We start from the raw sequence: 26019 nt of genomic DNA, 5'->3' as shown, positions 1-26019 counted from the left end.
TGTAGGGATAAGCGAAGGTGGAGAAGGAACCCCAGATCTAGCGACGTCGTGCGATGGCGAGCTACACGACCAGGAACGCAATAGTGTACAACGTATATTCGTATGTTGGTATTTCAGAAGCGACTCCTGTTCTCGTCTCTGCCGGATAGGGGAAGCGGAGTGGTTTGTTTGTTTTAGTGCTGGAATAGGGTCTGGTGATGCAATCATCGAGTCGCGACCGGCTGGGGTTCACCCCACTCTGACCTCGAACGCAAGCTTTGGACGGAGCCGGGAGCCGGTACGAAAATTAGTACCTGCGGTTCCGCAACTTCGCCGAAGTACCTACCGGTACACACCGTACGAAGTAGGTACTCAATCAAATTATGTACGTTGTAATTACACGTACGCATCTCATCACGTGCGCCTGCTCAGTCATCGCGCATTGACCACCTCTACAAGGGAACGGTGGTGTGGAACCTGTGCGACCGACATGGATCGCCGACGGCTATTGCTTCACCTCCCTGACCATCCGCAACTGCAAGTGCAAACAACGCATCGGGACGAGAATACGCACGTGGACCCATTGGATTTAACAAGAAGAGAAGAAAAAATCTGTTTACCTCTTTCTCAGCCAGACCGCAGGGAAAAAAAAGGCAACCCCCTCCGAACGATATCACGGTCACTGGACTTTGCAGTCCTGCTTCGACAGACATCATGGACTTAGCCTATGACCACATAAATCAAGAGGACTTCTCAAGAAACAACAAAAGGACCGAGGACAAGTCAAAGGATCCCAATTCGGAACAACAGTCTAGCCTAGATAAGGATTTGCAGGAAGCCTACAAGGCCATCTCGACCAGCGCTTGGGGCGTCAAAATTGGAGGCTTCTTGGGTAATGCGGTCAAACAGGCATGATTTCGTCCTTGTGTTGTCCCGGATTTCCCTACTCTCTCTGACCATGACCCCAGGGACAATCGGTGTACCGAGAAGCGTCAAAGGAAGTCTCCGATCTCGGACAGGATGCGGCCAAGGGATTGAACAGCCTTCAAGAGACAATTGTCTCCCGAACAAGAGGTCTTTCGATAACAACATCGGCACCGCAGACGACTGGGGAACCCGCGAGTGATAAGGAGAAAGATGTGGACGAGAAGGGAGAGGCGACCCCCACAAATACGAGATCTTCAGGCTCAGGCGAAGTTACCGGTCATTCGGAGGAGACGTACTTGGCGAGGCTTCGTGCTGAGGCGGCCAAGCGGTTGAAGGACCTACAAAGGGCGGAGGATGCTGCGGACGAGGCATTGTTACGGTTTGGCACCAACATCAGCAACTTCCTCAAGGAGGCCGTCAGCATCGCCCCTCCGTCGGACTCGAACAACCAAGGGGGCGACAGCAAAGTGCTCTTCGAAAGCAAGGATGCGCAAGGCAAGCGGGTCATCCACGCTTCCCGGCAGGATGCGCAACTGCACGCCATACACACCAGCGCGGACAGTTTCTCGAGGGACCCAGCGACGCAGGAGTTTGTGGAGTGGTCAAAGAACTTTGATGTCGAGAAAAAGACGTCGGACATCAGCGACGACCTGGCCAAGTACCCCGAACTTCGATCAACCATGGAGAAACTCGTCCCAGATCAGCTGCCTTATGCCGATTTCTGGTCACGATATTATTTCCTGAGACACGGTCTTGATGCAGCCGAGGCCCGACGACGAGATTTGCTTCAAGGTAACTTTTTCTTTTCTTTTCTTTTCTTTTTTCCCCCCACGCTATTCTCTCTGTCCTTGATTGCGCGAGATGCATGAGGCTAACCGCCGCCAGCCGCGTCTGTCGAGGACGATATCGGATGGGGCGACGATTCGGACGATGACGACGACGAGGACACCCAGTCCAAGGCCGACCAGAAAAAGCCCGCGCAGTCCCAGAAACACCGACCGGCGTCAGTGGCATCTTCTTCCACCATCCAGCCACCAGCACCCGCAGACTCCCTTAAGCCCATCGAGTCCCGCAAGTCGAACGATGAGAAGTCGCAGGCCAGTAGCGAGGCTAGCTACGACGTGGTCGGCGCAGCGTCTGGCGTTGCCAGTCAAGCACCCAGCAGTCCCAAGGAGTCGGGTAAGGCGGATGACAGCGACGAAGACTGGGAATAGATCTGACGGCTCGGGCAAGCGATGCTTTGTGTACTTTTTCTGGCTCCATCTGAAGCATCTGTGGTTGGCGTTATGCTGGTTGGACTTCCCACCAGGGTTGGGTGACTTGAGGTGAATTATTTCCTTTCCGCACCAAGGCAACATCTATACTTCTCAAGCTCCCGTAGGCCATACATAATCCATGTCATGGCCTTCTTAGTATATCAGTATACGTATACCTTGAATTTCATTGGCAAGTTTCGTGCAGAACTATCTCCTCTTCGTGACCTTGGTGAAGCCGTCTTCGTCCACTTCGGGTGGGGGTTTTTCCTTCGGGGCAGACACAAGTTGCGGGGCCTCATCCATATCAACGTCGTTGTTGATCTCCCGGCCGTCACTGCCTTCGCCATCGTCGTCATCGTCATCGTCGTCGTCGTCGTCGTCATCTGCATCGGGGTTCGCTTGTGCCACAACATTGACCTTCTTCCCCTTCCGACTCTCCCACTTGTTCCTCAGCTCGGCGACATCGTGAAAGCGGCCCCGGGCACAGTCGGTTCTGAACCGCACAATCTCCTGGGCGACATCGTAGGCGGAATCGTCGTCAATGTCGACTTCGAACTCGTCCACCATGACCTGCAAGAGGAACTCTTCGACGTACGGCGCGTCGGGTTCTTCGGGCACGGAGCCTGCGGAATCGGCGCGGGGCACTGCGACGGCGTTGACGACCTTGTCGAATGGGGCGAAGAGGTCGGAGACGGCACCGGCGAACCAGTCGCGTTTGTCGGCGGAGTCTTCACCTCCCCATCCGTTTTGTACGGCGAGTGTCAGGGCGGGCCAGAGGTGGAGGGACAGGGCGACGGCTTGTTCGAAGTTCTTTTGCGCATCGGCTGGCACAGGGGTGTGTTAGTTGTTTTGACGAAGTTAGGCATGGAGGGCAGACAGGTTTCTGGTATGTAAGACGACCGGATTGCGTACCTGCTGTGAAAGCAGCTGAGGGGCCGGCGGATGCCATTTTTTTATTTCTTTTGGAATGTGTTATGTTCAAAATTGGTTACATTTGGAATTCCTGTTGCATATGAGGGGTCCATGACATTTCATCCTCATGTCGAAATTGTGTATTCTTTTCCCAATTTTTTTTCTTGCGCCCCGCGTCAGAACGTGTGCATAGCTGATAAGACTGTATGGGTACACTGTGTTCTCCGTGCCACTGCCCTTCAACGCTGCGCTGCCCTTCCAAGGACAAAGTATTCGTACAGTCACAGCCAAACTCATTATAATAAGCAAACAGGTACTTCGTACATACGAAGTACGCTTTCTTCCTCTGGTCTCATCCATTGGTAGGAGGGGATGTACCTACGCGGAGTTTCCGACCTCGCATCCTACAGGCCATTACCATTCGAATACCGACTCCGGCCTCTTTTTAGTTGACCTGCGTTTTGTTTAACCTTACGCTAACTAAGAGTGAATATAAAACGCGTTGGCTTCACTTTGAGCAGTGACTCTACCCTAGGGAAGGCTCACTAGGATTCAAGGACCGACCTCCGCAAACAGGCGACTGACCAGTGCAAATGCGCGTTAATATTGAATCGCTCTCTTTTGGCCGAGTCAGATGTACATATTCGTATGTACACATGTACCGGCTTGTACCGGCCATGGTCATCCTCAGGGACAACCCAATTAGTAAGGGGCGCCAAGATCCAAATGACATCACTAGTCCCTGGCTATTGCCCAATTATTAGCACCGACTCCGTACGCTATTTCTTGGTACCTGACTCCCTTTCATCCATCTCGACACACCCACGATACGCGATACCTACCTATCTATATCTATCTACTGACCAAGCACCTTAATGATATAATCAAGGGGCTCGCCTTCCTCTCGGTGATGTTCGCTCGTACGAATAGATGTATATTCTCGGTGGCCCCGCTCACAATTTCTTACATCAACTCCCCTCCTAGTTGCGGATGAGAACACAGCTTGCCATACAGGCGATGAGAGTTTGCTTGACCAAGTCTACTTCCATCGCCTGAGGGTCCTTGTCCGGCCGACCAACGTCGCCGCCCTCCCCTCAGCGGCATGAACCCCCTTAAGCTTAGCACGGTTTCCGTGTCCTTCGCTGTTACACCTACAGTCATCTCCACCTTATTATCTCATGTAAGTTACCCCACTCCCTCGAGATTGATCACGTTGGGCTGCCTCCGGGCCTAAGTGACATGAAACGCCCTTCGTATGCCTATGCTTCTCTGCTGTCATCCGTTGTTGACCTTCCCCCTTCGTGTCTGTCTAGTACCTCAACCGCAAGTCGCTGGAACAGAAGCCAACCGCGAGCATTTCGTATCACGAGGGCTTAAATCTCATCCGATCGTTCCTTCAATTCGCCTCCTATCATACCCTCGAGGAGCTCCAGTCGTTCACTGGCCAATGGGTACCCAGACCGCAATGGGTACGCGTAAAGGACGTCGTCATTCCCAATTCTTGGCTCGAGGAGGCTGCTTCCCTGCTCCAAGCCCAGCTCGGCGAGGACGGAATTCAAAGAGTTGGCGGGCGCAATTGGTGGCAATGGAGACAATCCGAAAGCCCACTGAAGGCCGAGTGGATTGAGATGAGGTCCCACTATCATGAGCGCAAAAGGAGCGGCCAACCCTGTAGGCGCGTCATGCTTTATGTCCACGGCGGCGCCTATTATTTCGGCAGCGTTGGCGAACATCGCTATCAGATGCAACGTCACGCCCGGAAGCTCAAGGCCAGGGTCTTCGCCCCAGAGTACCGCCTTGCTCCCCAGTTCCCCTTCCCCTGCGGCCTCCAGGACTGTCTCGCCGCCTACCTGTACCTTCTCAGCTTCCAGGAACCTAGCACCATTCTTCTCGCCGGTGATTCGGCCGGCGGCGGCATGATCTTGTCCGTCATGTGCACTCTCCGCGACCAGGGCATTCCCCTACCCGCTGGCGCCATTCTAATCAGCCCCTGGGTAGATCTCACCCATTCCTTCCCTAGCGTGGCCCAAGACGACGCCATGGACTATATCCCGTCGTCGGGCTTTCACCATAAACCGTCGCGGGCCTGGCCGCCTCCGAACGAGGACGACATGGCCATGATAAAAGAGCAGGCCGAAAAGAAGCGCGCGGGGGACGGGAAAGCGACCAAGACCAACACCCTCGAGGCGAAGCAGGCCAGCCCTTTCAAGATGGAACCAGCTGCTGGACAAACACTGGACGGTACTGCAACTGACTTGACCGTCTCGGCCCCAGAAGTTCCAAAGACATCGGTTCATCTCTCGGTTACCATTGACGGGAAGCATACTGTCGTGAAGGATCAGATTCAGGTATTTTTTGAACCCTCAACCCCAGCTCTCTCCTCCTTTCGTTATCTTTCCCAGTCTCACAACTTGGCAGATGTACACGACCAACCAACTTCTATCCCATCCTCTGGTGAGCCCGATCACTCAGCCGACATTGGGAGGGCTTCCTCCACTGCTGATTATGGTTGGCGGTGGAGAGATCTTGCGGGACGAGCAGATCTATCTCGCCCACAAATGTGCCAACCCCACCGAGTATGCACCGCCCGACGAAAGAATGGACTCTGCAGCCAAGGAGCTTCTCAAGAAATACAAGCCGACGAATGTTCAGTTACAAGTCTGGGATGGCCTCTGTCATGTCGCACCGACACTCAGTTTCACAAGACCTTCAAAGTATATGTACCGCTCTATCGCCCAGTTCGGCGCCTGGGCTCTCGCTCGAGCTCAGAAGGCCGCTATCGACATTCTCGACGATGACGCCATTTCTGTGATATCCAGTTCCGAGTCCGACTCCGGTAGCGAGAACATGCAGCAGGATGTGGGAATGGCCGAGAACCCCCATAAGGACAGCTCTCCTGCCGATGCCCGGATCGGAAAAGCCGGTGATACCTTGCCTCCCTTCAGGGACCACATGATTCGACAAAAGGTAACCCGGGGCGGTATCATATACCCGCTGCCTGCGCCATCCGAACTTCCGGCATGCAATATAGACCCCCGAGAGATCGGCGTGGCCAAGGAGGTACCGGTCCGTAGATGGCTGGCGAGGAAGAAAGAATGGGAAACTAAGTATGCTCGTACACGAGCTAGAGTTCACCGGAAGATCATCAAGGACATGGCTGAGGGGTTCGTCGGATATGGAGACGGCGAGAATCCTCCGCCGACGGCTCTCGCGGGGCGGCGAAGGGCAGTCTATGGAAAAAAAGCAAGGAAGCCAACCAAGAGCATCGGACTCGCCGTCTGGTCCCTCTGGGGCTCCAAGCACGACGAAATGACTGTGGAGAGGGAGAGAACGGCAGAGCAGCACCATACCGAGAAATCATCAGATGCGGCCGTGGCCACTGACGAGGTCGGCCCCGGTAGGATGCCCTCCTCTGACAACGTATCCCCGGTAACCGAACCTGGTCCTTCTTCGCCGCTGTCTCCCAGACAAGAACGGCCCTCCGCCAGTCCCAGGACACGAAGTGTCATCGACGAGCAACAGACATCTCAACAGGACGAGGAGCTGGATGAGCGGACCCCGATTGTAAGCCTCCTCGCCATGCGCAAGGAGAGCGAGAGGAAGAGACAAGAAGAAGGGAAAGCTGGAGAGTCTGCCGAGTTGCTGAGTCCCGACTACGTCCCCGAAACGGGCGTGGCCGGGAAGCGTCCCTTTCTAGACGGTATCGCCATGCCGTTCAGTCTCGCCAAGGAGGCTGATACTGCCAGCATGATGACGCTCCATTCCACGGGCGGGACACCTGAGGCGAGACCAAAGAGTCCTATTCAGCCTTTTTCTTCCATGGGTGCTGAGTCTAATTTGGAGGACCAGTCGATCGCAGAGAGAGATGCCGCCTCGAACCAGCGCAATGTCTAGCGACGCACCTTTCAAATTCAAGGGCTTGCCAGCCATCCTACCCGTGCAGCAGGCGGGCGACGCATGCGATGCTCTCCTCCACTGGGAGGACAACGCTTCGCCTTTGCTTTTTTTTCTTTGTTTCCTTTGGCGCCCTTCGTTTGGATATTGATAAGACTAGGACGGGATACCCTGTACAGACAATATTACTTTGTGTCAGAACTTCAGTAGAAGATTATGGTAGACCTATGGAAAGAATAGCAGTAGCTTGCATTGTCTAACAGTCCATTAATGCTCTCGGCCAGCCATGGCTCTTCTCATTCTCTCCATATATGTCATCATTTCATGATGCCCCCTAGCTGTAGTAGTGACGGAAGGGACTATATTTTACTTCGATCAAAGGAGTCAATTAGGCGCAAGTCAACGCAGAGTACTCGGCGAGATAACACGGCCGAGCATCTGATAAGAAAGCAGGAGCACGCGGCATAAGTGGGAGGATAGAGATGTCTATTCGAGGGCAATGCAGTAGGTATGATACACTAGTCGAGCGCAATGCAACCACGTTGCAGACAGATGCAGATATTTGTCCACAACAATTGAGCTTGCTATACAAGGGTCCTTGGCCCTTCACGGGGCAGACAAAACACCCCGCACGGCACACCGAGTCCAGTTTGAGATTCAGATGGATTGGAAAGCGTAGAGGATAAGGGCCTGCATCTCGAGGTGAAGAAGGCATGGTGTAGCAGTGCGGGAATGAAATGGCATGCCGGGTGTACGGGTGTCGTTTTACTTGAGCTGGGCCCAGAGCTTGGGCGCCGCGCAGGTGGTGGCGCAGTGGGCGAGGTGGAAGACTAAACGGCCATATGTCAGCATGCGTCTTTCAACACGGATTTGGGACATGCTTGAAGAAGGAACAGAATAGCCAGGCGGGGTCAAAAGTTTGAAGGGAAGGGGGCGCGACATACATTCTTCAACGCAATCCTCCTTGGGGCCGCTTTCGCCCTCGGCGGCAGTGACTCGCTCAACGCACTCGTCAAAGTGGTGCTTCGGCTCGGCGCAGACCTTTGACTGTTTGCACTCTGTAATGCGACGCGTCAGCCCATACTCGAGTCAAAATCATTCGATTGCCCTGTGCCTCCATTGGGGAACCGCGCTCCGAATATCAGAGCATAAGAACAGACATTGGTAGCCAGGGATCGCGTGGTGGGGGGAGGGTATCCAAACTAACCTTCCTCAAGCTTCTCCTTGGGGTCCACGGTCTCCTCCTCGTCCTCTTCCTCGTCCTCCTCTTCTTCCTCCTCCTCCTCAGCCTCCTCGGCCTCTGCCTCTGCTTCGGGCTCCGCCTCCGCTGAAGCCTCCGCGGACTCCTCGGCCTTTGTGCTGGTTTCTTCGGTCGCCTCCTCAGCCTAGAATTCAAAATCGTGTTAGCTTTCCCATAGTCGAGACAATCATTCGGTTCCACAGTATCGTATCATAGTCCTGGAGTTGTCGCAGGACAGACTCGTCGACCACGAAATTGTGTGCACAATAGAGCCGAGGTTAGTGCGTACCTGATCTTCGGCGGCGGGCGCCTCAGCCTCCACTGTGCTCCATGGAATGGCAGCCTCTGCGAGGTCGGTGACAAGGTCCCAGATACCCATTGTGGTCGGTGATGCGGTCGTCTATAGCTCGGTGTCGGTGGGTTCCGTCTCGGAAGGAAGGGAAGATGTCGGGACTCTCGGTCGTAGCCAGGTTCGAGGTGCGAAAAGTGATCTTGAATTGAGCCTTTTTGATTGGCTCGTGTAGAAGCCGTCGAATAAAGTCACGTGACTTTGTTGTGACTAATCTGTCACGTAATTCATAACGGCTCCCTTGCGAAGGACGTTTACGGTAACACATATTCGTACTTTTTAAAAAGTAGCAGTTGGATTTCAGAGAGCATGAATGACCGTCATAGGAAGGATGAATTCCCTCTTTTCACGCTGTAGTGCTATTGAAGAAATGATACTGAAGCCTTTGTAACGAGCAGAAAACTACCTAATATAAATGTATGATTGTCGGCTTTTGAGCTCCGACATAAAAAGACTGGAACCACCTCAAGTATCGACACCCATATGCTCGACGCATTGGTCGACAGAACTTCGGTGTCGACATACTCTAACCGCTCATGACCGCTCTTCTTCGTCTCGAATGTGCCCTTCTAGCCGCATACTTAGCTGTTGCGCCTGGGCCTCCTCATAGGCGGGAGGAGGTTCGTCGGGCCGTATGTTCTGGCTTGCAGAACTGGTCGACCGGGATCGGGAAGCAAGGGTATTGGGGTCGAGATTGTTCGACTCCGAAGTCCCTGGCTGTCTCGGCTCGTATGTCGGCAGAGGTTCGTCGGGTATGTTGATGAACTGGCCGGTCTCCTGCTGCAGTTGCCTTACGTGCTCCATCCTCTCCTTGAGCTCCTCAAATCGCTGATAAAAGTCATAGTGGCCGCCCTCCCGGAAGGTCAGTTTGAGGTTGAGTCGCGGGATATCGGGTGGCACACCACCACCCGGGCTGGGCCGCACGGTCCCCGCCCAGTACCAGGCGCCGATCAGAGGTGAATGAACGTAGCTGTCCTGACAGTCCAGGATCCAGGCCTGGAAGGACTTGAGTTCGGGTGTCGGCTGAGATGGGATGTATATGACCTATGATGAGGTGAAGGTCAGGAACGGTTAGCTACGTTTGGGGGATGCCATTGGTCTGAGTTGGACGGACTCATACTCGTCTTGTGGTAAGGTAGGCAGTGCCGTTATCGCTCTTGCGAGAGAACGGCTCGCGCCCCTGCCGAAGGGCCTTGGGAACGGTAAGGTCGAGGCTGACCTTGTTGATCCTGAGCCTGATGCGTTCGTTGTCCAAGGGAACAATGTCGCCGTTGTCCCTCAGCGTGACCCAACTAAGGTTATCGTTAGACTGTGAGTTGGCTCTGGCGGGCTTCGCCCTCTGAAGTCTCCGCGCGATATGATATGCATGTTGCTCTTGCAAGTACTGGTCTGACATGATGGGCGGGCCCCGCAGGGTTTAGGTGGAGATGAACGGATAGATTGCGGCGGCACGGCACCTCGTGCCGAGCCGTCGGTGATAGATAGTAGGACGGAATAGGCGGAGAATACGGGTAATATGATATAATAAGGGAGACAGGTGGAAGGGATCAAGAAACGGTTGAGAAGCGGCGGAAGCCTAGGAGGTAAGGGGTGGATGGTCGAGGGGGGGAAATGGGGTTTAAGAGGCAAAGGGGCCGCTAAAAGACGTACTTTATTGACATCGTAGAATGGAAAGGGACTCTATGCGAGATCCCTTCAAGGCCGCGAATTTTCTAACCAGCCAGGCGGACCGAGCGAGCAGCAGGAAATGGGCGGCACCAGCGAGGCTCTGGAATCGAGGTAGGGTAAGTGAGGGTGGGGCGGAGATTGGTCGAAGGGTCCCCCTGTCTCTAAACCTGGGGGACGGTGACTGTCCAGGAGGTGCGGTAAAGATGGGAGAGACAGCAAGGTGTGTTCGCAGGTAGACGGCTCCTCGACTTGGGCGATGGAAATGACGGCGAGTCCGGCCGGCGGCGGCGACTAATGTAAAGGGTGGCTGGGAGATGAGAGGGTACTCCTGCAGATCACAGCACAACGTATGGGCAAGCCGCCGCGAGTATAAGGGAGGACGTCGACGACAGAATGGTGGCCCGAGTACGGTCGGCTTGGTTCTGGTGGTTCTGACACCTTTCCCTATGTGGGGCAGTCCTTGTGCTCAGGGATCAGGGACGCGGCTAGGGTCTAGGTGGCCGAGGGTGGATAGCGTGGTGAACAAGGAAAAGATTTGTGGAGGAGAATGGAAACTGAGGCAGAGGATTGATTGCCTCTACCGGATTTCAGGTTGAGATGAGAGTGCGAGGCGACTGCAGTGTGGCTGGATGCCTAGTAATCGGCGAGTTGTACTCTAGCAAATACAAGTTAACTCGCAATTACGTAGCGGTACAGAGTACTTCGTATAGGTACTGATAAGTACAGTGTGCGTACGATTATCTCAGCAAGCTCAGACGTTTTGATTCTAGGCGTGGAAATAGCGGGCGGCTGATTCGTGGTGTATATAGTGACATAGTTCTGCTTAAGTTATATAAATGCAAAAAAATGCACTTAATAGGTGTAAACCTGAGCCACACGCTATAAAAGGTATATTGACTTGGTATTTCTGAGATGCCTACGAAAAACGTCTAAGGAGCGAACGTAGAGTTAGTCGTGATAGCCGAACGCTTAAGTATAAGAATAAAAATAAGGGTATATTCTTAAACTACTATAAGATAATAATAAAAAATATCACGACCTTAATTCTTTTTATCTAAGCGAGCTAAATAACCGAATATTTATCCTATATTATTTTTAAACCCGTAGGCTACCTATTTTATCTTGCCTGGATACCCTATCGTGATTTTATATAGCCGAACGTATCCCTAACACGACGACGACCCCCCTTATCTCGACCTCTAGAGTAGATACTAGAAAAATAATTATAGCCTAAGGATCGTCGAGTATAGGAGATCCTTAGATAATAGGCTTAGTGATGTATTAAGACGTTGCTATAATCGAGCGACCGGGCGGTCCTTTAAAGGGCCCGGATTAATAATTAAATCGAGCGACTGGGCGGTCCTTTAAAGGACCTTAAAGGACCTAATTAAAGGACCCGGATTAACCTAATTGAATTAAGCGACCGGGCGGTCCTTTAAAGGATCCTGGATTAACTTATTAAATCGATTAGCCTAGGCTTAGTTAAATTAAGCGATTAGGCAGACTTTTAAAACGATAATATTATGGTTATTCGTAATAAACGCGATAGAACTAGCGTTTAGCTATCACGGTTCTGTTTGCGTTCGGGACTCAGACCTCCCTGCGGGAGAGAATACGATAAATAGAATAAAAGCCTCTGATTGGCCAGACTGCTAAAACGGACCTATATATACGTACCATACCGGTAATTTTGTATAAATCCATTTCCTGTATGTACTTCGTATATTACCGGCCTACGCTATACTCCTCTCCCCAGGGTGGTCTGAGCTTGCTGAGATAAGCGTACGAATAAGGTGCGCCACTTCCCGATACTTTATACGGCCTCTGCTAGCTGGCTGGGGCCCCTTGGCACCTGTACGTACTGTCTCCACTAGGTTCCCAAAAAACCAATCGGGAGCCGCGAATAGGCCTGCTATTATGCGATAAAGCGGACGGGGTAAAAGGGATACTAGGAAAGAAAGTGTCTTTTTGTACCTGCCCTGTTACAGGGGTCAGAAGGTACCCACATTTCACCCCTGTCGCGTGGGTATCGGTATCTACTTAAGTGTCCGAAACTTACGCCTGCAACCGTTGTACATGTTTTTGTCACGATATTGCGTGTCCGACACCTGTATTACCATTACCGCCCATTCCACAGAGTGTACGAGTTGCCCGCCGACTTCAAAGCCTCTGTCTCTCCCGTCACAGCACCTCTGTCCGGCGAATAGTAACAGCAATCATGTCCGCGATGGAATCCGAAGCCGTGGTGGGCGCAATACGTGCCGCTCGAGTCCCCTACCCTTACGACGAGCTCTTGACTGTTTTCATTCAGCGGGCCGCTGACAGCGAGCGCGCAGCGCAACACCTCTGGGCAAGATGTGGCACGCCGGACGGCACCCTCGCTAAGACATCTATTGACGCGTTTCTGGCTGACTGGGAACAGCTCGTCAGATTGTGTGAGTAATGGCTAGACCCTCCCCGTTCACTTCGCCCTACAACAGCTCGTTATTTCTCGGTAAAGCTGACTGCGCTCTCCCTCGCCTGTCATAGTCGAACGAAGCGGGCCTGGGAAGCCGCTGCGTGACGCGTGGGTCGCGGACACTATCAGGAGGCGCGAGGACAACACCTGCCGACTCACCGGACGGAAGGGCACTTGGCGTGACCCCTTGGCTGTGTATCCGATCTTGCAGCTTCCCGAGGCATCGCTAGGACAACTAGGCAACCTGCCGCGGCCCTTGCACGAAATTCTTTATGCATTTCTTGGTGATGACATCGCCGAGTGGGTGTGCGCTGGCTGTAGGATCGAGTCGCCGCTCGCCAACCATTGGCTTGTCCTCAGGTCGGCCGCAGAAACGTTTGCCCTGGGGTTTTGGAGAGTCGAACCTATGGAAGGATATCCCCACAAGGTTAGTCGTGGCCCTACTGCCGTTTTAATGACCGTGTTTTGCACAGCCAAGTTAACTGGGCATCAAAGCTTGTGATCTTTACTCAAGGCCCCTACGGCCTTAGTATGCCGCTTGTTGTGGGACGGTTCAACAATGACCGTGGCATTTTGGTATTCGACCGCGGTCCCGATCTCGAATCGCCCGATAGTCGAGCATTGCAGACGACGGGTTGTTTTGCCGAGCCGATTCGTTTATTAGCCACATGTCAGGTAGTGCCATTTCGTCCATCGCTTCTTTCCCGCCTCTCCCTACCTCTGTCCGCCTTTCTTAGAACGGCCGGCACCCCTATCTTTTGGTCTATCTGGTTCTTCTGGATCCGTTCCCCCGAGTCATGGCGCTTTCGAGTCTATAGTGCGCTCGCCCGCGTCGGACGCGCCATCTACGGCCGGTCTGCATCGTTCTATGTACAGCAGCTCCCCTTTGGCATGTACATCAAGACGCATACCACGAGCACCATTGAGGCGGCCAAGAACGAGTTTGGCGCGTTGGAGTTGATCAGAAACTCGTCAAACCTGAACGTACCGCAGCCGCTGGACCTGGTCTTCAACGAAAGGCGGAGCTACATGATCACTGGGCGCTTGCCTGGAGTCACGGCCCAATCACTATACGCAACTCTCAGTGACGAGCAGCTGGTGCTCTTAGCAAAGGACCTAAGTACATACCTCGCCGAACTGCGGCGCATCCAGAAACCGCCGGGTCTCTCGAATGCCGCTATATCGAATAGCATAGGCGGTGGGTGCATACACAATCGCATCGACAAGGCGCATGGGACTACATACGAACCCCATGGCCCGTTCCCTGACGAGGCTACTTTCCACGATTACCTATTGACACGTCGTCCGCCAGCCCCTAACGAGGTGCAGAGGACAGGACATGCTATCAGATTTAGCCACGGCGATCTCGCTCTTCGCAATATAATCGTCGATAGCTGGGGCCGGCTGGTCGGGCTTGTTGATTGGGAGAATGCGGGCTGGTATCCGGATTACTGGGAGCTCACAGCCTTCCACGGGACCATTCCGCAGCGGCGGTGGGAGAATGTCTGCTCCCATATTTTTCCGTACGCGCAGGATTTCGAGTACGAGGTCGCCGTCGAAGATCGGCTGTGGGCGTATTTATGATAGGATTTATCACGCATGTGTGGTCTTGAGGTAGGATCTCTTTATTTTGCTAGCAGTCTAGCCGCTGGCGCCGCATCAACCTCGGCGACTTGAAGCACTGTGCTCGCTCCGTAGGTGCCGCCCTGTATTATCAAGCTTGGTCATAGATTGTGGGCAGCACTGGAGCTACGGACCTTTGCCGCATGAGCTGACCAGCCAGTATCCTGATGTTTGTCTCCAGATAATCTACACATTTGTGATATCGTTAGGAAGATCTCGCCGTCTGCCCATCACGTCTCCGTGGATATCTAGTGTAGTTTACATACCGATGTCGGAAATAAGACTGATCACGCGAGCGCGATCTAACTGGTGGACGGCCATCTTCAGCCAGGTACGGCAGTTGAATGGCTCTCCTGATGCTACTTTGCTGCCGACGGGCAGGATCTCGATCTCGTCTAGAATCCTCTCGGCCTCGGCGCGCTGCTCCTTTGGGATGAAGCCGACTCCAGCTAGGCAGACGGTACTCGCGGTAGGGAAAACGCGGGGGAAGTACTTTATTTCGTGCACCCATTGGCCGCTGCGGTCGGTGCAGTGGTGTAATGTGGCGCCTTCGCCTTCGTCATCGGTGAGGAGGAGGGCCCAGTGCTTAGTTAGGTTAGATAAGTAGTCTTATCCATGTTGGTATGTTGGTGAAGGTACTCACATAGGCTTCGCCAAGGGCCTTTCGCTCGTGCAACTGCACGTAGAGCTTGCCGTGGCGGATGGGGTCGCCGTCGAACCCTTCAGCCAGCATGGCGATTGGGGGTGCAGAGGAAGTCATTGAAAATGATGCTAAATGGAAACCGGAGAGCTAATGGACCTGTGAGGGCTATTTCACGCAAAGAAAGACTAGAGAGCTGCAATGTTGAGCGTATGTCAAATAGAGTTGACTTGCGTTGACTTGACATCGTCGACAGCCGGATGTTCTCCCATGTTATACATACGAATACGGTCCAACCACTAAACTGGGCGCATGCTATTTTAAGCGTAGTCTGATTTTCTGCTAGTTACGAGCGGGGTCTCACTTGACCCTGGACAACGATGTGATGGGGAGTGCCCGTTGGTGAGTAGCCAAGGCGTATTAATCCAAAGGCTGGACACGCATGATGTCTCTCAACCACCCATAGACAGGGGAGGAAACGGAGTTCCGTATGCACAACCAACTGTTTCAATCACGGCCAAGAGAGAACCTAGTGGGTGTATTTGGCTCCCTGCGCGGTTATTTGTCAGAGTCAATCGTGAAGTGCCATTTTTGCCGTGCGACAGAATCCACCCTATCCCTGCGTGTTACGAAGTCGACGAGAGTACAACGTACTGTCTGCAACGCTCGGAGTGACGACGGATGGCCGGGGCCCACGTAAGCCAGCATGGACTTGACTTTTTGAGACTGAATAGTCAATGATGCTCCATTTCCGTGCTTATTCGAGAATGCTTGAAAGCTCGAAAGGGTCCTTGGCCGTGTCAACCCGGACAAGTGCCGGTCTTCCGCCCCCCCGTTCGGTCTTCCGGGTCGACTCAAACTCTTCTAGGCTAGAATGATCCACTACATGTCGCACAGGCTGGCTTAAGGCAGGTTCGGAACGGGTTGTTCCGGGCCCGAAAGTGGGATTCAATGTTGGACCTGCCGCAGGAATAAGGGTAGGATTTTAGCACTACGATTAGAGATTTCCGAGTACCGGTATTTGTACGCCCCCGGTTCACTATTTGTTGTCCACTCAATCCATTTTTGGAAGGTTACGCGACCGCGTGCATAAGCAAGATCTTGGCCGTATATGCTGCGTACCTACAGTATACCTCACGACAAGCCTCAATCTCTGCAACTAAGACTATATATCTTAAGCCACTAAATGTCGCACAGGCTGGCCCAAAGCAGGCCCGGAGCGGGTTATTCCGGGCCCGAAAGTGGGAGTGGATCTGCCACAGGAATAAGGGCACGAATCTAGCACTACGATCAGAGATTTCTATAGAGTTAATTGAATTAATAGATTAATCGCTTATTTTTTACGTAATTAAGTTATACGCTGTTTGTAATAATTAAGAGTCTTATTTACTCGATAACCTTTTAAAGCTATTTACGCCGAGCTGCCTATAGCTATAACCATAACCTCTAATACGACTATCTATATAAGCCACGAAGACTGGGAGCTATGGAAGCGCCTCTATAAAGTCAGGGCCTATAGTAACGGAGTCTGGGACTTCCTACGCCCTGACGATCCAGCGCCTAGGCCGCTACGGGCTACCCGTCCCGAATTTGCTTCCTACGCCTCTATCGCTAACGTTAACGGGGAGTACCGGTCTTCCGCCACCCCCTGCTCGGTCTTCCGGGTCTTCTTAAACCCTTCTAGGCTAGAATGATCCACTACATCCCCACAAGCCGAAATTAGCTGTACTTTCAAGGTATTTCGATGTACACAAGCATAAACAGAGCGAAACGCGTAAGGAAACAAGGAGGACCACCCATAATAATATGGTATGTGGAGGAGAGTGTGTTCTTTTTATTTCTTTATATTCGTACAAAGTAAGAAATGGGTTATAAGAAATATACGAGTCACGTGACTATATAACTAAGATAGTCACGTGACTAGTAAATTATATAATCACTATACTAGACGCGTATTACGAAAATATCAGATCACGTAATAGTTACGTGATATATCACGTGATATGGTATTACGTGATACACATCAAATTATGGGTCTACTATAAATTTTTTATCCCTCGTCCTCCTCCTCCTCCTCCTCCTCCTCCACCTTCACCTTCACCTTCACCTTCACCTTTACCTTTAAACGCGTTACTCTATACGCAGCAGCAGCTTTTACGGCAGCAGCAGCTCTTATAGCAGTAGGTAGCTACGCTAGCCGTAGCAGCTGCCGCGCGAATATAACGAATATAATAATATTATGCTTTCGTGCTTTAGGCATAGTGTTTTGGCGTGTTCTTCCTCGTACTCTTTCCTTTATGGATGTTTGTGTACTTCGAAATACCTCTAAAATACACCTAATTTCGGGTTATGCAGGGTAGTGGATCATTCTAGCCTGAAAGGGTTTGAGAAGACCCGGAAGACCGAGCAGGGGGTGGCGGAAGACCGGTACTCGTTAACGGGCAGCCTATTAATATCTCCGAGCTAACGGCTATAGGCAAGGCCGCCTATACCGAAGACTACCGTTGATATAAAGAAGATCGTAAAGACTACGAGACCTATTAGAAGGGTATTAACGGTATGCTTAAGTGGGTAGAAGAGTTTATCGTAGCGAAGAGACGGAAGGCCCTGATAAAAGGCACCACCCCCGAAGAGATCTACGTAGTAGTATAAGCCGACGCCGTACCCTATATCGCGACCCGCATAAAGGACTCCTAAAGGAACTACGATATATATAAGAATAAGCCGCCTATTAACCCCCGGAAGGTGGGCGCCTGGCTAGACGATTAGCAGGACCGGCTTTAGGACTATTATAACGTCGGGATATATAGCGAGCCCCGAGAGATTTAGATTAACGATTTCTTTAACGCTATATAACCTGCCCTAGGTAACTGGGTAGATATAAAGGAAGTAACGCTAGACCTTAAAATAGTGACGGTGATAACCCTTGTCGCGGAAGGGAAGAAGGCGGCGGAATAGTTTAACGTACCGCCTACTCGAAGCTATAGAATGGTAGCCTTCCCGGCCCTAAACCTAGGTAAAGGCGACGATAATAAAGGGCCGTAACGGACCGGGAGGGCTAACCGAAGCGGTGACCGGACCGGAGCCTAGCGGGGCCGTAGTGCCTACCCTAAAGGTAAGTTAACTAACCGTATAAGCTCTAAGCGCCGGTAATCGCTTTTCTATAAGGATAAGTGCCCCGCGTGCTATCAGCGCGGCTATAATCTGCAGGGCTGCTGGATACTATTCCCGGAGTTAGCGCCGGAGGGTTTTTAAGCTAACGACCCTATTAGGAGGCTCGTGGAGAAGTCCCTTAGGATAGACCGGGATTTATAGCACGCTATAAAGAAGATTAGGTCCCGGAATAAGAAGAAGAGGACTGCCGCCGCTACCGAATATAAAGTAACCGATAATAATAACGAAGTCGGTAGCGGCGGCGGTAACGGCGATAATAACAACGAAGTCTTCGAGGAGACGTGACTATATACGGCTATAAAAGCCGCCGGTAATAATAACGAAGTCTTTTTTAAGAGGACCGCGAAGCTAGAAAAGCTTATAGGAGCTGCGTAAGGTAAGGCGCTAAATACCGTCCGTTACGAGCCACGCCGGCTAGAAGCTCCGCCGGCCGCCTTTTCGGCAGCTATATATCTATTACGTTAGTCCGCTATATTAGACTTAGGTGCTATATCCCACGTTTTCTATAATAGAAGCAGATTTACGGATTATAGACCGGCCTGTCCCGATAACGTTATAATTGCCGGCACTATAACGGTGCCGATTTAAGGATATAGAGACGTTATTATTATAATAGAAGGAATAGCCGGCCCGATAAAGTTCCGGTTAAAAAACGTAGCCTACTACGAAGATTTTGTCTATAACCTAGTCTCTAATAAGAAGATACGGTAGAACGGTTACTGGTAGGATTAAGAGCCACTAAACGATTATATACGCCGCCGTGACCGATTAATCCTTTATAAGCTAAGTGTCTATTATAATTAAACCGTTATAGAGCTGTTTCTAGTTACTAACGCCCCCGCTGCTACTACTCTTCTAGCCCCGAGTCTACTAATCCGAAAACCGATTAAGAGAGTAGCCAGCTAAGCCGACGGTAATTTATGGTATCTACGGTTAGGGCACGCTGGCCCTGATATAATAAAATAACTAGAAGAGTAGTTATAGGGCGTTAAACTAAAGGGGCCAGGAATAGTAGAGTGTAACGCCTACGCTTAATCGAAGATAGGTCGTTAGATTAGCCGGAGGACCCGTATAGCTCTAAGCTACGCCGGTAAGAGGTAGGCGATCGATTTCACGGATTTCCTACTAACTGCTAACGGATATATACGGATTATATTCTTCACGGATCGATATAGCGGGTTCGTGGCCTGCTATATTATAACGTTAAAGAGGGCCTCCGAAATCTATATAGTTATAAACTAATATATCCGATAGGTTTAGAGTTAATTTAACTGGCAGGTACGGGTCTTTAAGTATAATAATAAACTAATATAATCGCTCGAAATACAGGGCGTGGTTAAGCGTTTTAGTATCTAGTTAGAGTCCTTTTTAGTAGAGACCCCCGTATAGAACGGTGGTGCCGAAAGATCTAGGGCTGTTATCGTGGAGAAGGCACGAGCTATACGAATACACTCCCGATTGCCTGATTTCCTGTGGGTTAAAGTCGTTCCTACTACTGTTTATATATAAAACAGAACGCCTAAATAACGCCTTAGCTAGAAGACCCTGTTTAAAGTTATCTATTAACGTAAGCCATAGCTAGGGCACCTTTAGGCCTTTGGTTATAAAGCTTTTCCTATAACCAGAGCAGCTCTAATAAGGTCTAGAAAGCTTTAAAACCGGCTAGCGCCGCGGGCCTATATCGGTTACCTTATAGGCTACGATTCAACCAATATATACCGTATCTGGGTTCCTAGCCTTTAAAGGAACGGGATCGTCCGTATATATAACGTTATCTTTAACGAATAAGAGTATTTTAACGGCAGGCTCGAAGCCCTAAAGGACGATTTACGTTAATTAATAGAAGAGCAGTTAGCGGATATTATTAATTAGATCCGCCTACCAGAGTCATATATAATTAAATAAGGCGAACCGCAAGATAAGGCAGCCGATAAGGCAGCCGATACGTTTATAATAGCATACTTCGAGCCTATTCTCTAGTCGGGTAACGAGGTTAATAAACCTCTCCTAAGGGCTACGCCTGCCGGCCTCGAGGCTTGGGGGGTAGAACCGTTTATAAAGCCCGAGAGGCCGGAACGGTAGGAGGAGCTTATAGAGCCTATAAGGCCGGAGCTAGAAAAAGACTCTTCCACGGCCACGATTGATTACTAACGCCTAGATAGTCACCTTCTAACTCTACCAGAAACCCCTCCTTAGGCAGGGCTTACGGCGGCTGCTTTCACGGGCTATATGCCTATAAAGCAGGGGAGAGCTAAATTTCGAAGCTATAGCAGTAACTAAGTCTAGATCTCTGCTTTTAACGCAGGAAGATATACCCTATTAGTCCGTAATTTAAATAGTAAGCCGTTAACGAAGTTAAAAATTAAAAAGGCATTTAAAAGACCCTGTAAGATATACCGTAAGTAACTACCGGCCTCTCCGAGAAATTAATAAGACCTCGAAAACCACCTATACGAAATCCTATTCCGATAAGCTTAAAGGGATCACCTAAAGAGTTATAAAGAGATAGGCTCGTGGATCACGGTGCCGAAAGATAGGGCGAAGGGGTATTAAGTGCTAGGCTATATATAAGTAATAACCTATAAGTTTAATAAGCATGGCTTTCTATAAAAGTATAAGGCTAGATTAGTGGTCCGTAGAGATTAATAGTATTAGGACTTGTTAGAAGATATATATATAGCCACTCTTACTGGTCGGTCCTTTAGATCGTTAATAGCGATCGCCGCTTGTTTTAACCTATCCTTAATATAGTATAACGTTATTAACGCTTTTATGCACGCCCCTTTACCCCACGATATATATATACGGTTCCTGCCCGGGACCGCGGTGCCGGGTTAATTGCTATTACTAAAGAAGGCGTTATACGGGCTGCGGGAGTCTTTATTGCTATGGTAAAAGTATATTATAGAAGTGTTAAAAAGAGACGGATTTAAGATGGTGCCGTAAGAGCCCTGCTGCTTTATACGCCGTGGGTTAATCCTGTTCTTCTATATGGATAATATCGTGATCGGCTTTAAGGAAGACTATAAGGAAAAGATAGAATAGGCTATTACTAGCCTATAAGAGTACTACGCCCTATAAGGCGGGCAGCCACTATAGTGGTTCCTTAGGATTAAGGTTATTCGGGACCGTCCCTTAAGGAGGATATAGCTATTATAACACGATTATATCGTGAAGGTAGGATATCTATTATTAATAGTATCTAACTATAAACTCATAAGCTCTATAAAGCCGGCAGAGCTGCTGCCGTATACCGGGAAGTCCACCACTATTAAGAGCTATTAATAAAAGATAGGATTAGTCCTGTACGCTATAGTGATTATACGCCCCGATATCGCCTTTATAGTATCTTGACTCTATAGATTTAATATAAATCTAAGCTGTTAGTATTACGAAGTAGCCGATTATTTAATCCGATATCTGCTGGCCACGTAAACCTACGCCTTAGAACTAGGCGGAGGCGACTCTATCGAGGTGTTTACCGACGTGTCCTTTATAGATAACTTAATTAATCGTAAGAGTAGTTAAGTATTTATGATACGCCTGTTTGGAGGCATAATAGCCTGGCGAGCTAATAAGTAAGTAACGGTGATAACGTTAATAATAAAGGCAGAGCTGCTCTTGCTGGTATAAGGTGCGAAGGAAGGGATATTCACGAAAAGGCTGTTAGAGGCGATAGGAGTGATATTCGACGATCTATGATTAAAGATACGATACGATAATAGCTAAACGATACGCCTGCTAACGGCGGAGATCGCTTAATTAAATACGCGATTACGATACGTGGATATATATAACTATTAGTTATAAGAGGCGTAGCAGAGTAGAAGGATTAAAGTTAGTTACGTTATAAGCGCCGATATAATCGCTAATGGATTAACTAAGGCCCTGTCTAGGGAAAAGTTTATAAGCTTTAGGGAATAGGTGGGAGTAATAGATATACGGGGACGCCTTTATATAAATAAGCTAGAGGAGATCTTACCGGAGTATCTGGAGGAGCTGGAAGAGAAGTTTAATAGGAGCTACGTGGACGTTATAGAAGGGGATATATCGATAGAAGACGCCTGCCTGTGAATAACGTTAACTAAGTAACTGTTATATAGTTATTTAGTTAGGGGGGGTGTGTCGTATAGGCTGGCCTAAAGCAGGCCCGGAGCGGGTTATTCCGGGCCTGAAAGTGGGAGTGGATCTGCTATAGGAATAAGGGCAGGAATCTAGCACTACGATTAGAGATTTCTATAGAGTTAATTGAATTAATAGATCGATCGCTTATTTTTTACGTAATTGAGTTGTACGCTGTTTGTAACACTAAATCACTGCTGTTTCTGCCTATGTATTTATTAACCCTAAGGTCTTTAGAATATATAATGTCCTTACGCTAGGTACCTTATTATATATCACGTAATCCTGATACCCTAGTCACGTGACCTTATTATATATCGTAATCCTGATACCCTAGTTACGTGACCTTATCACGTAATCCTAATACCCTAGTCACGTAACCTTATTATATATCACGTAATCCTAATACCCTAGTTATGTGACCTTATTATATATCACGTAATCCTAATACCCTAGTCACGTAACCTTATTATATCTCACGTAATCCTGATGCCCTAGTCACGTAACCTTATTATACATCACGTAATCCTGATACCCTAGTCACGTGACCTTATTACATATCACGTAATCCTGATTACCTACTCTAATATATACTTCGTACAGGTACATAATATTTATAGCTAAGATCTTACTTATACACGCGCTCACGTTACCTTCTTATTTAGGGTTAAGTGGATAGCAAATACCGAACAGGGGGCGTACAAATACCGGTACTCATTGCATAGAGTTAATTAAATTAACAGATCGATCGCTTATTTTTACGTAATTAAGTCATACGCTATTTATAATAATTAAGAGTCTTATTTGCTTAATAACTTATTAAAGCTATTTTATGCCGAGCTGCCTATAGCTATAACGATAACCTCTAATACGACTATCTATATAAGCCACGAAGATTAGGAGCTATAGCAACGCCTCTATAAAGTCAGGGCCCGAAGTAACAGAGTCTAGGACTTCTTACGCCCTAACGATCTAATTCCTCGCCTATAGGGAGCTACCCGTCCCGAATTTACCTTATACGCCTCTATCGCTAATATAAACAGGCACCCTATTAATATCTCTAAGCCAACGGCCATAGGCAAGGCCGCCTACACGAAGAGTACTATCGATGAAAAGAGGATCGTAAGGACTACGAGACCTATTAGAAGGGTATTAACGGTATACTTAAATAAATAAAAGAGTCGATCGCTACGAAAAGATAGAAGGCCTTAATAAAGGGCATAACTCCTAAAAAGATCTTTATAGCAGTATAAGCCGACGCCGCGCCCTATATCGCGACCTATATAAAGGACTCTTAAAAGAACTACGACCTTATAAGAATAAGCCGCCTACTAACCTAAGGAAGGTGGCTACCTAGCTAGATAATTAGTAGGACCTGCTTTAAAGCTATTATAATATCGGGATATATAATAACCCCCGGGAGATTTAGATTAACGATTTTCTTAACGCTATACAACCTGCCTTAGGTAACTAGGTGGATATAAAGGAAGTAGTGCTAGACCTTAAAACGGTAACGGCGATAGCCCTTATCGCGGTGTTATAGGTTTATATAAGGAGTAAAGAGAGTCGTTAAGACTATAATAAGAATAGGTCACGAAGCTAACCTTAGGGGGGGAATGATTATACGATTATTCGTTAAGCCCTTCTAACTCAGGACTTAACAGGAAACACCCTACTTAAGGACTAGTGACTATCCTCCTTAGAATCGATATATAATAACCTAAGGCTCTAAGACTATAGGTCTTAGGCTAGCTTAATAATCCTAAAATATAACTTGGTCCTAAATATCCCTAGGGTTAACCTTCGGCCCGGTTCCAGGTTCTTAATATATTCCTTAACGCCTCTAAGTCCTATCTGATTCTCTTAAATAGAATATCCCTAATATCACGCCCCTCCTTCTAAGGCTCCTGTCCACAGGAGCCGGTAATCGTTATTAGTCCGGTCCGTCTATTAATCTATCCCGACCTAGGGACGGATAGGCCGGCCTAAACTCCACCCTTTAGGGTTACTAACTCCCTCTTATCCTCCTAAGCTAAACTAATCGTCCCCGTTAACCTAACCTAACCTAACCTTCCTCTAATTAATCCCGTCTATCCTATATAGTATAACCATAGTCTTTATAAACTAAGAGGCCTAGTTATCTTTAGATAAAGCATAACTCCCCTGGGTCTCCTTTATTTATCTTCCTTACTACGACTATACTATAATAAAGCCCTAAGCACTCTAGCCAGGGCCCTATTTAATAAAGGGCTTTAGTTAGAATAAACCATAACTCTAAAAGCAGATATCAGGTTAGTAGTGGTGGCACTTATAGGCAGTGAATCGTAGCCCTTATTACTTTTATAGTCCTCTAAGGCTCCTTTTATCCACTCCTCTTATACTACCACTATTATTAAGGCGACCTAAAAAGCCTATATAAAGGACACTTTTAGAATAAGGCCTATTACGCTATAGTCCTAAATAATAAAAGAACTTACCCTATTTCCTTTATCGCCCTCTCGCGGCTTATCCAGCTTAAGGCCGGGTAATAATAAGGCGTGATATCTATTATAATATTAATAATAATAAACATTACTGTGGGTACCCGGCCCTAGATTCCCATGTTGATATATAATATGATTTGAAATGAAACACCGATTTTTCTGTGCAAAATCATGGTAACATGGTTAAAATCATGTTCCCTGGGAAAATCATGTCCAGGGGTAACATGGAAATTTGTTAGTTTGTATGCGGGATATCGGGGCATTTGGGCACAAATGCCTGACACACTTCGTCCCTCGGAGCCCGCCGGAGCCCCACAACGACGGCCAGTGCTTTCAACCGAGGTGCTGTGCTTCGGTCCCTGTCCCCGTCCGCCCATTGAACATCAACCCAAGACCAATCACCCCACGACGAAACATTGCAACTTACAATTATTTCTCCTAGTCCCGGCGTTTGAAAAATGAGCGATCCGCATACCATAAGCGAAGACCAGCTGGCGGCTCTTCGAAAGTACACGGCCTGCGATATATCGGACGCCCTACTGAAGCTCCAAGTGCCCGGAGCCGGGTTCGTTGCCGACCTCCAGCTCTACAGCCAACCAGGACCCCCCCATGGCCCCGTCACCATAGCTCCGGCTTTCACGGTCCTGTTTGTCCCCAAAGGCACGACCATTGATTCGTATCCCGCCAACATACCTAAAGGCGCCCATTGGGCCGACCTCACCCGGCCAGGTACCGCCATCGTCATCCGGCAACCCGATGGTCAGAAGAACGCCGTCTGTGGCGGGATCATGGCCGTGCGAATGAAGGCTCGCGGGGCCAAGACCATCGTCGTCGCTGGCCGAGCCAGGGACCTGGACGAGCTGCGGAGTACAGGCCTTCCGGTGAGATCCCCCACTGGTCCGCGTTTCTTCCCCCCCTGTCCTATTGCCTGCTTCCCTCCACTGACGAGAACCCTTTCCCCCCTCCCCCCTTTTCCCCCTTCCCCAGGTATGGGCTAGGGCTCTCTCCACCGTTGGTGCTGGTGCCGCCAGTGCTGCTTGGGCGGTCGAGGTGCCCCTTGACATCGACGGCACGCTCGTCACACCGGGCGACCTCGTCTTCAGCGACCCGGCCAATGGCGTGGTTGTTATCCCCAAAGACAAGGTCGACCAGGTCCTCGGGCTGCTCCCTCGATTGACGGCCGCGGATGACAGGGTCAAGGAGGATGTCCTCAAGGGCGTCAGTGTGTACGATGCCTTTAAGGCCCACAGAAGTAATCTCTGATTCATAATCTATCTACTCAGTAGCCGCTCAC

The 26019-nt window shown here is 49.7% G+C and overlaps 8 protein-coding genes across 8 annotated transcripts; 4 read left to right on the top strand and 4 right to left on the bottom strand.

The window, feature by feature from the left end:
• Positions 1–693: 693 nt before the first annotated feature.
• Positions 694–2120, top strand: ACRALDRAFT_2042244 (uncharacterized protein; the record flags this gene model as incomplete). The annotated part of the gene is made up of 3 exons (XM_071021232.1): positions 694–888; positions 948–1698; positions 1792–2120. The coding sequence occupies 3 exons, from the start codon at positions 694–696 to the stop codon at positions 2118–2120; spliced, it is 1275 nt and encodes a 424-aa protein (XP_070875039.1).
• A 249-nt stretch (positions 2121–2369) lies between these two features.
• ACRALDRAFT_1057097 (uncharacterized protein) lies at positions 2370–3111 on the bottom strand (the record flags this gene model as incomplete). The annotated part of the gene is made up of 2 exons (XM_071015902.1): positions 2370–2986; positions 3075–3111. The coding sequence occupies 2 exons, from the start codon at positions 3109–3111 to the stop codon at positions 2370–2372; spliced, it is 654 nt and encodes a 217-aa protein (XP_070875038.1).
• Positions 3112–4125: 1014 nt separating this feature from the next.
• On the top strand, positions 4126–7292 carry ACRALDRAFT_1042933 (uncharacterized protein). Its single transcript, XM_071015286.1, has 3 exons — positions 4126–4254; positions 4388–5422; positions 5493–7292. The coding sequence occupies exons 1-3, from the start codon at positions 4177–4179 to the stop codon at positions 6966–6968; spliced, it is 2589 nt and encodes an 862-aa protein (XP_070875037.1). The 5' UTR covers positions 4126–4176; the 3' UTR covers positions 6969–7292.
• A 158-nt stretch (positions 7293–7450) lies between these two features.
• Positions 7451–8685, bottom strand: ACRALDRAFT_1064005 (uncharacterized protein). Its single transcript, XM_071016894.1, has 4 exons — positions 8498–8685; positions 8176–8353; positions 7913–8026; positions 7451–7798 (listed from the first exon to the last, which is right to left on the bottom strand). The coding sequence occupies exons 1-4, from the start codon at positions 8585–8587 to the stop codon at positions 7734–7736; spliced, it is 447 nt and encodes a 148-aa protein (XP_070875036.1). The 5' UTR covers positions 8588–8685; the 3' UTR covers positions 7451–7733.
• Positions 8686–8860: 175 nt separating this feature from the next.
• Positions 8861–10827, bottom strand: ACRALDRAFT_1081961 (uncharacterized protein). Its single transcript, XM_071019237.1, has 3 exons — positions 10208–10827; positions 9678–9849; positions 8861–9601 (listed from the first exon to the last, which is right to left on the bottom strand). The coding sequence occupies exons 1-3, from the start codon at positions 10216–10218 to the stop codon at positions 9092–9094; spliced, it is 693 nt and encodes a 230-aa protein (XP_070875035.1). The 5' UTR covers positions 10219–10827; the 3' UTR covers positions 8861–9091.
• A 1616-nt stretch (positions 10828–12443) lies between these two features.
• On the top strand, positions 12444–14267 carry ACRALDRAFT_2042239 (uncharacterized protein; the record flags this gene model as incomplete). Its single annotated transcript, XM_071021231.1, has 3 exons — positions 12444–12660; positions 12755–13110; positions 13179–14267. The coding sequence occupies 3 exons, from the start codon at positions 12444–12446 to the stop codon at positions 14265–14267; spliced, it is 1662 nt and encodes a 553-aa protein (XP_070875034.1).
• Positions 14268–14492: 225 nt separating this feature from the next.
• On the bottom strand, positions 14493–15066 carry ACRALDRAFT_2027649 (uncharacterized protein; the record flags this gene model as incomplete). The annotated part of the gene is made up of 3 exons (XM_071020479.1): positions 14493–14542; positions 14573–14891; positions 14950–15066. 3 exons carry the CDS (start codon positions 15064–15066, stop codon positions 14493–14495), a joined length of 486 nt encoding a protein of 161 aa, XP_070875033.1.
• A 10047-nt stretch (positions 15067–25113) lies between these two features.
• On the top strand, positions 25114–26014 carry ACRALDRAFT_1064009 (uncharacterized protein). Its single transcript, XM_071016895.1, has 2 exons — positions 25114–25606; positions 25713–26014. Exons 1-2 carry the CDS (start codon positions 25184–25186, stop codon positions 25986–25988), a joined length of 699 nt encoding a protein of 232 aa, XP_070875032.1. The 5' UTR covers positions 25114–25183; the 3' UTR covers positions 25989–26014.
• The last annotated feature ends 5 nt before the right edge of the window (positions 26015–26019 follow it).

This window comes from Sodiomyces alcalophilus, assembly GCF_042370955.1.
Source record: "Sodiomyces alcalophilus JCM 7366 unplaced genomic scaffold ACRALscaffold_4, whole genome shotgun sequence".
Classification (NCBI taxonomy): Eukaryota; Fungi; Ascomycota; class Sordariomycetes; order Glomerellales; family Plectosphaerellaceae; genus Sodiomyces; species Sodiomyces alcalophilus.
Note: the sequence above shows the minus strand (reverse complement) of the source record. Positions and strands in the feature narration are given on the sequence as shown.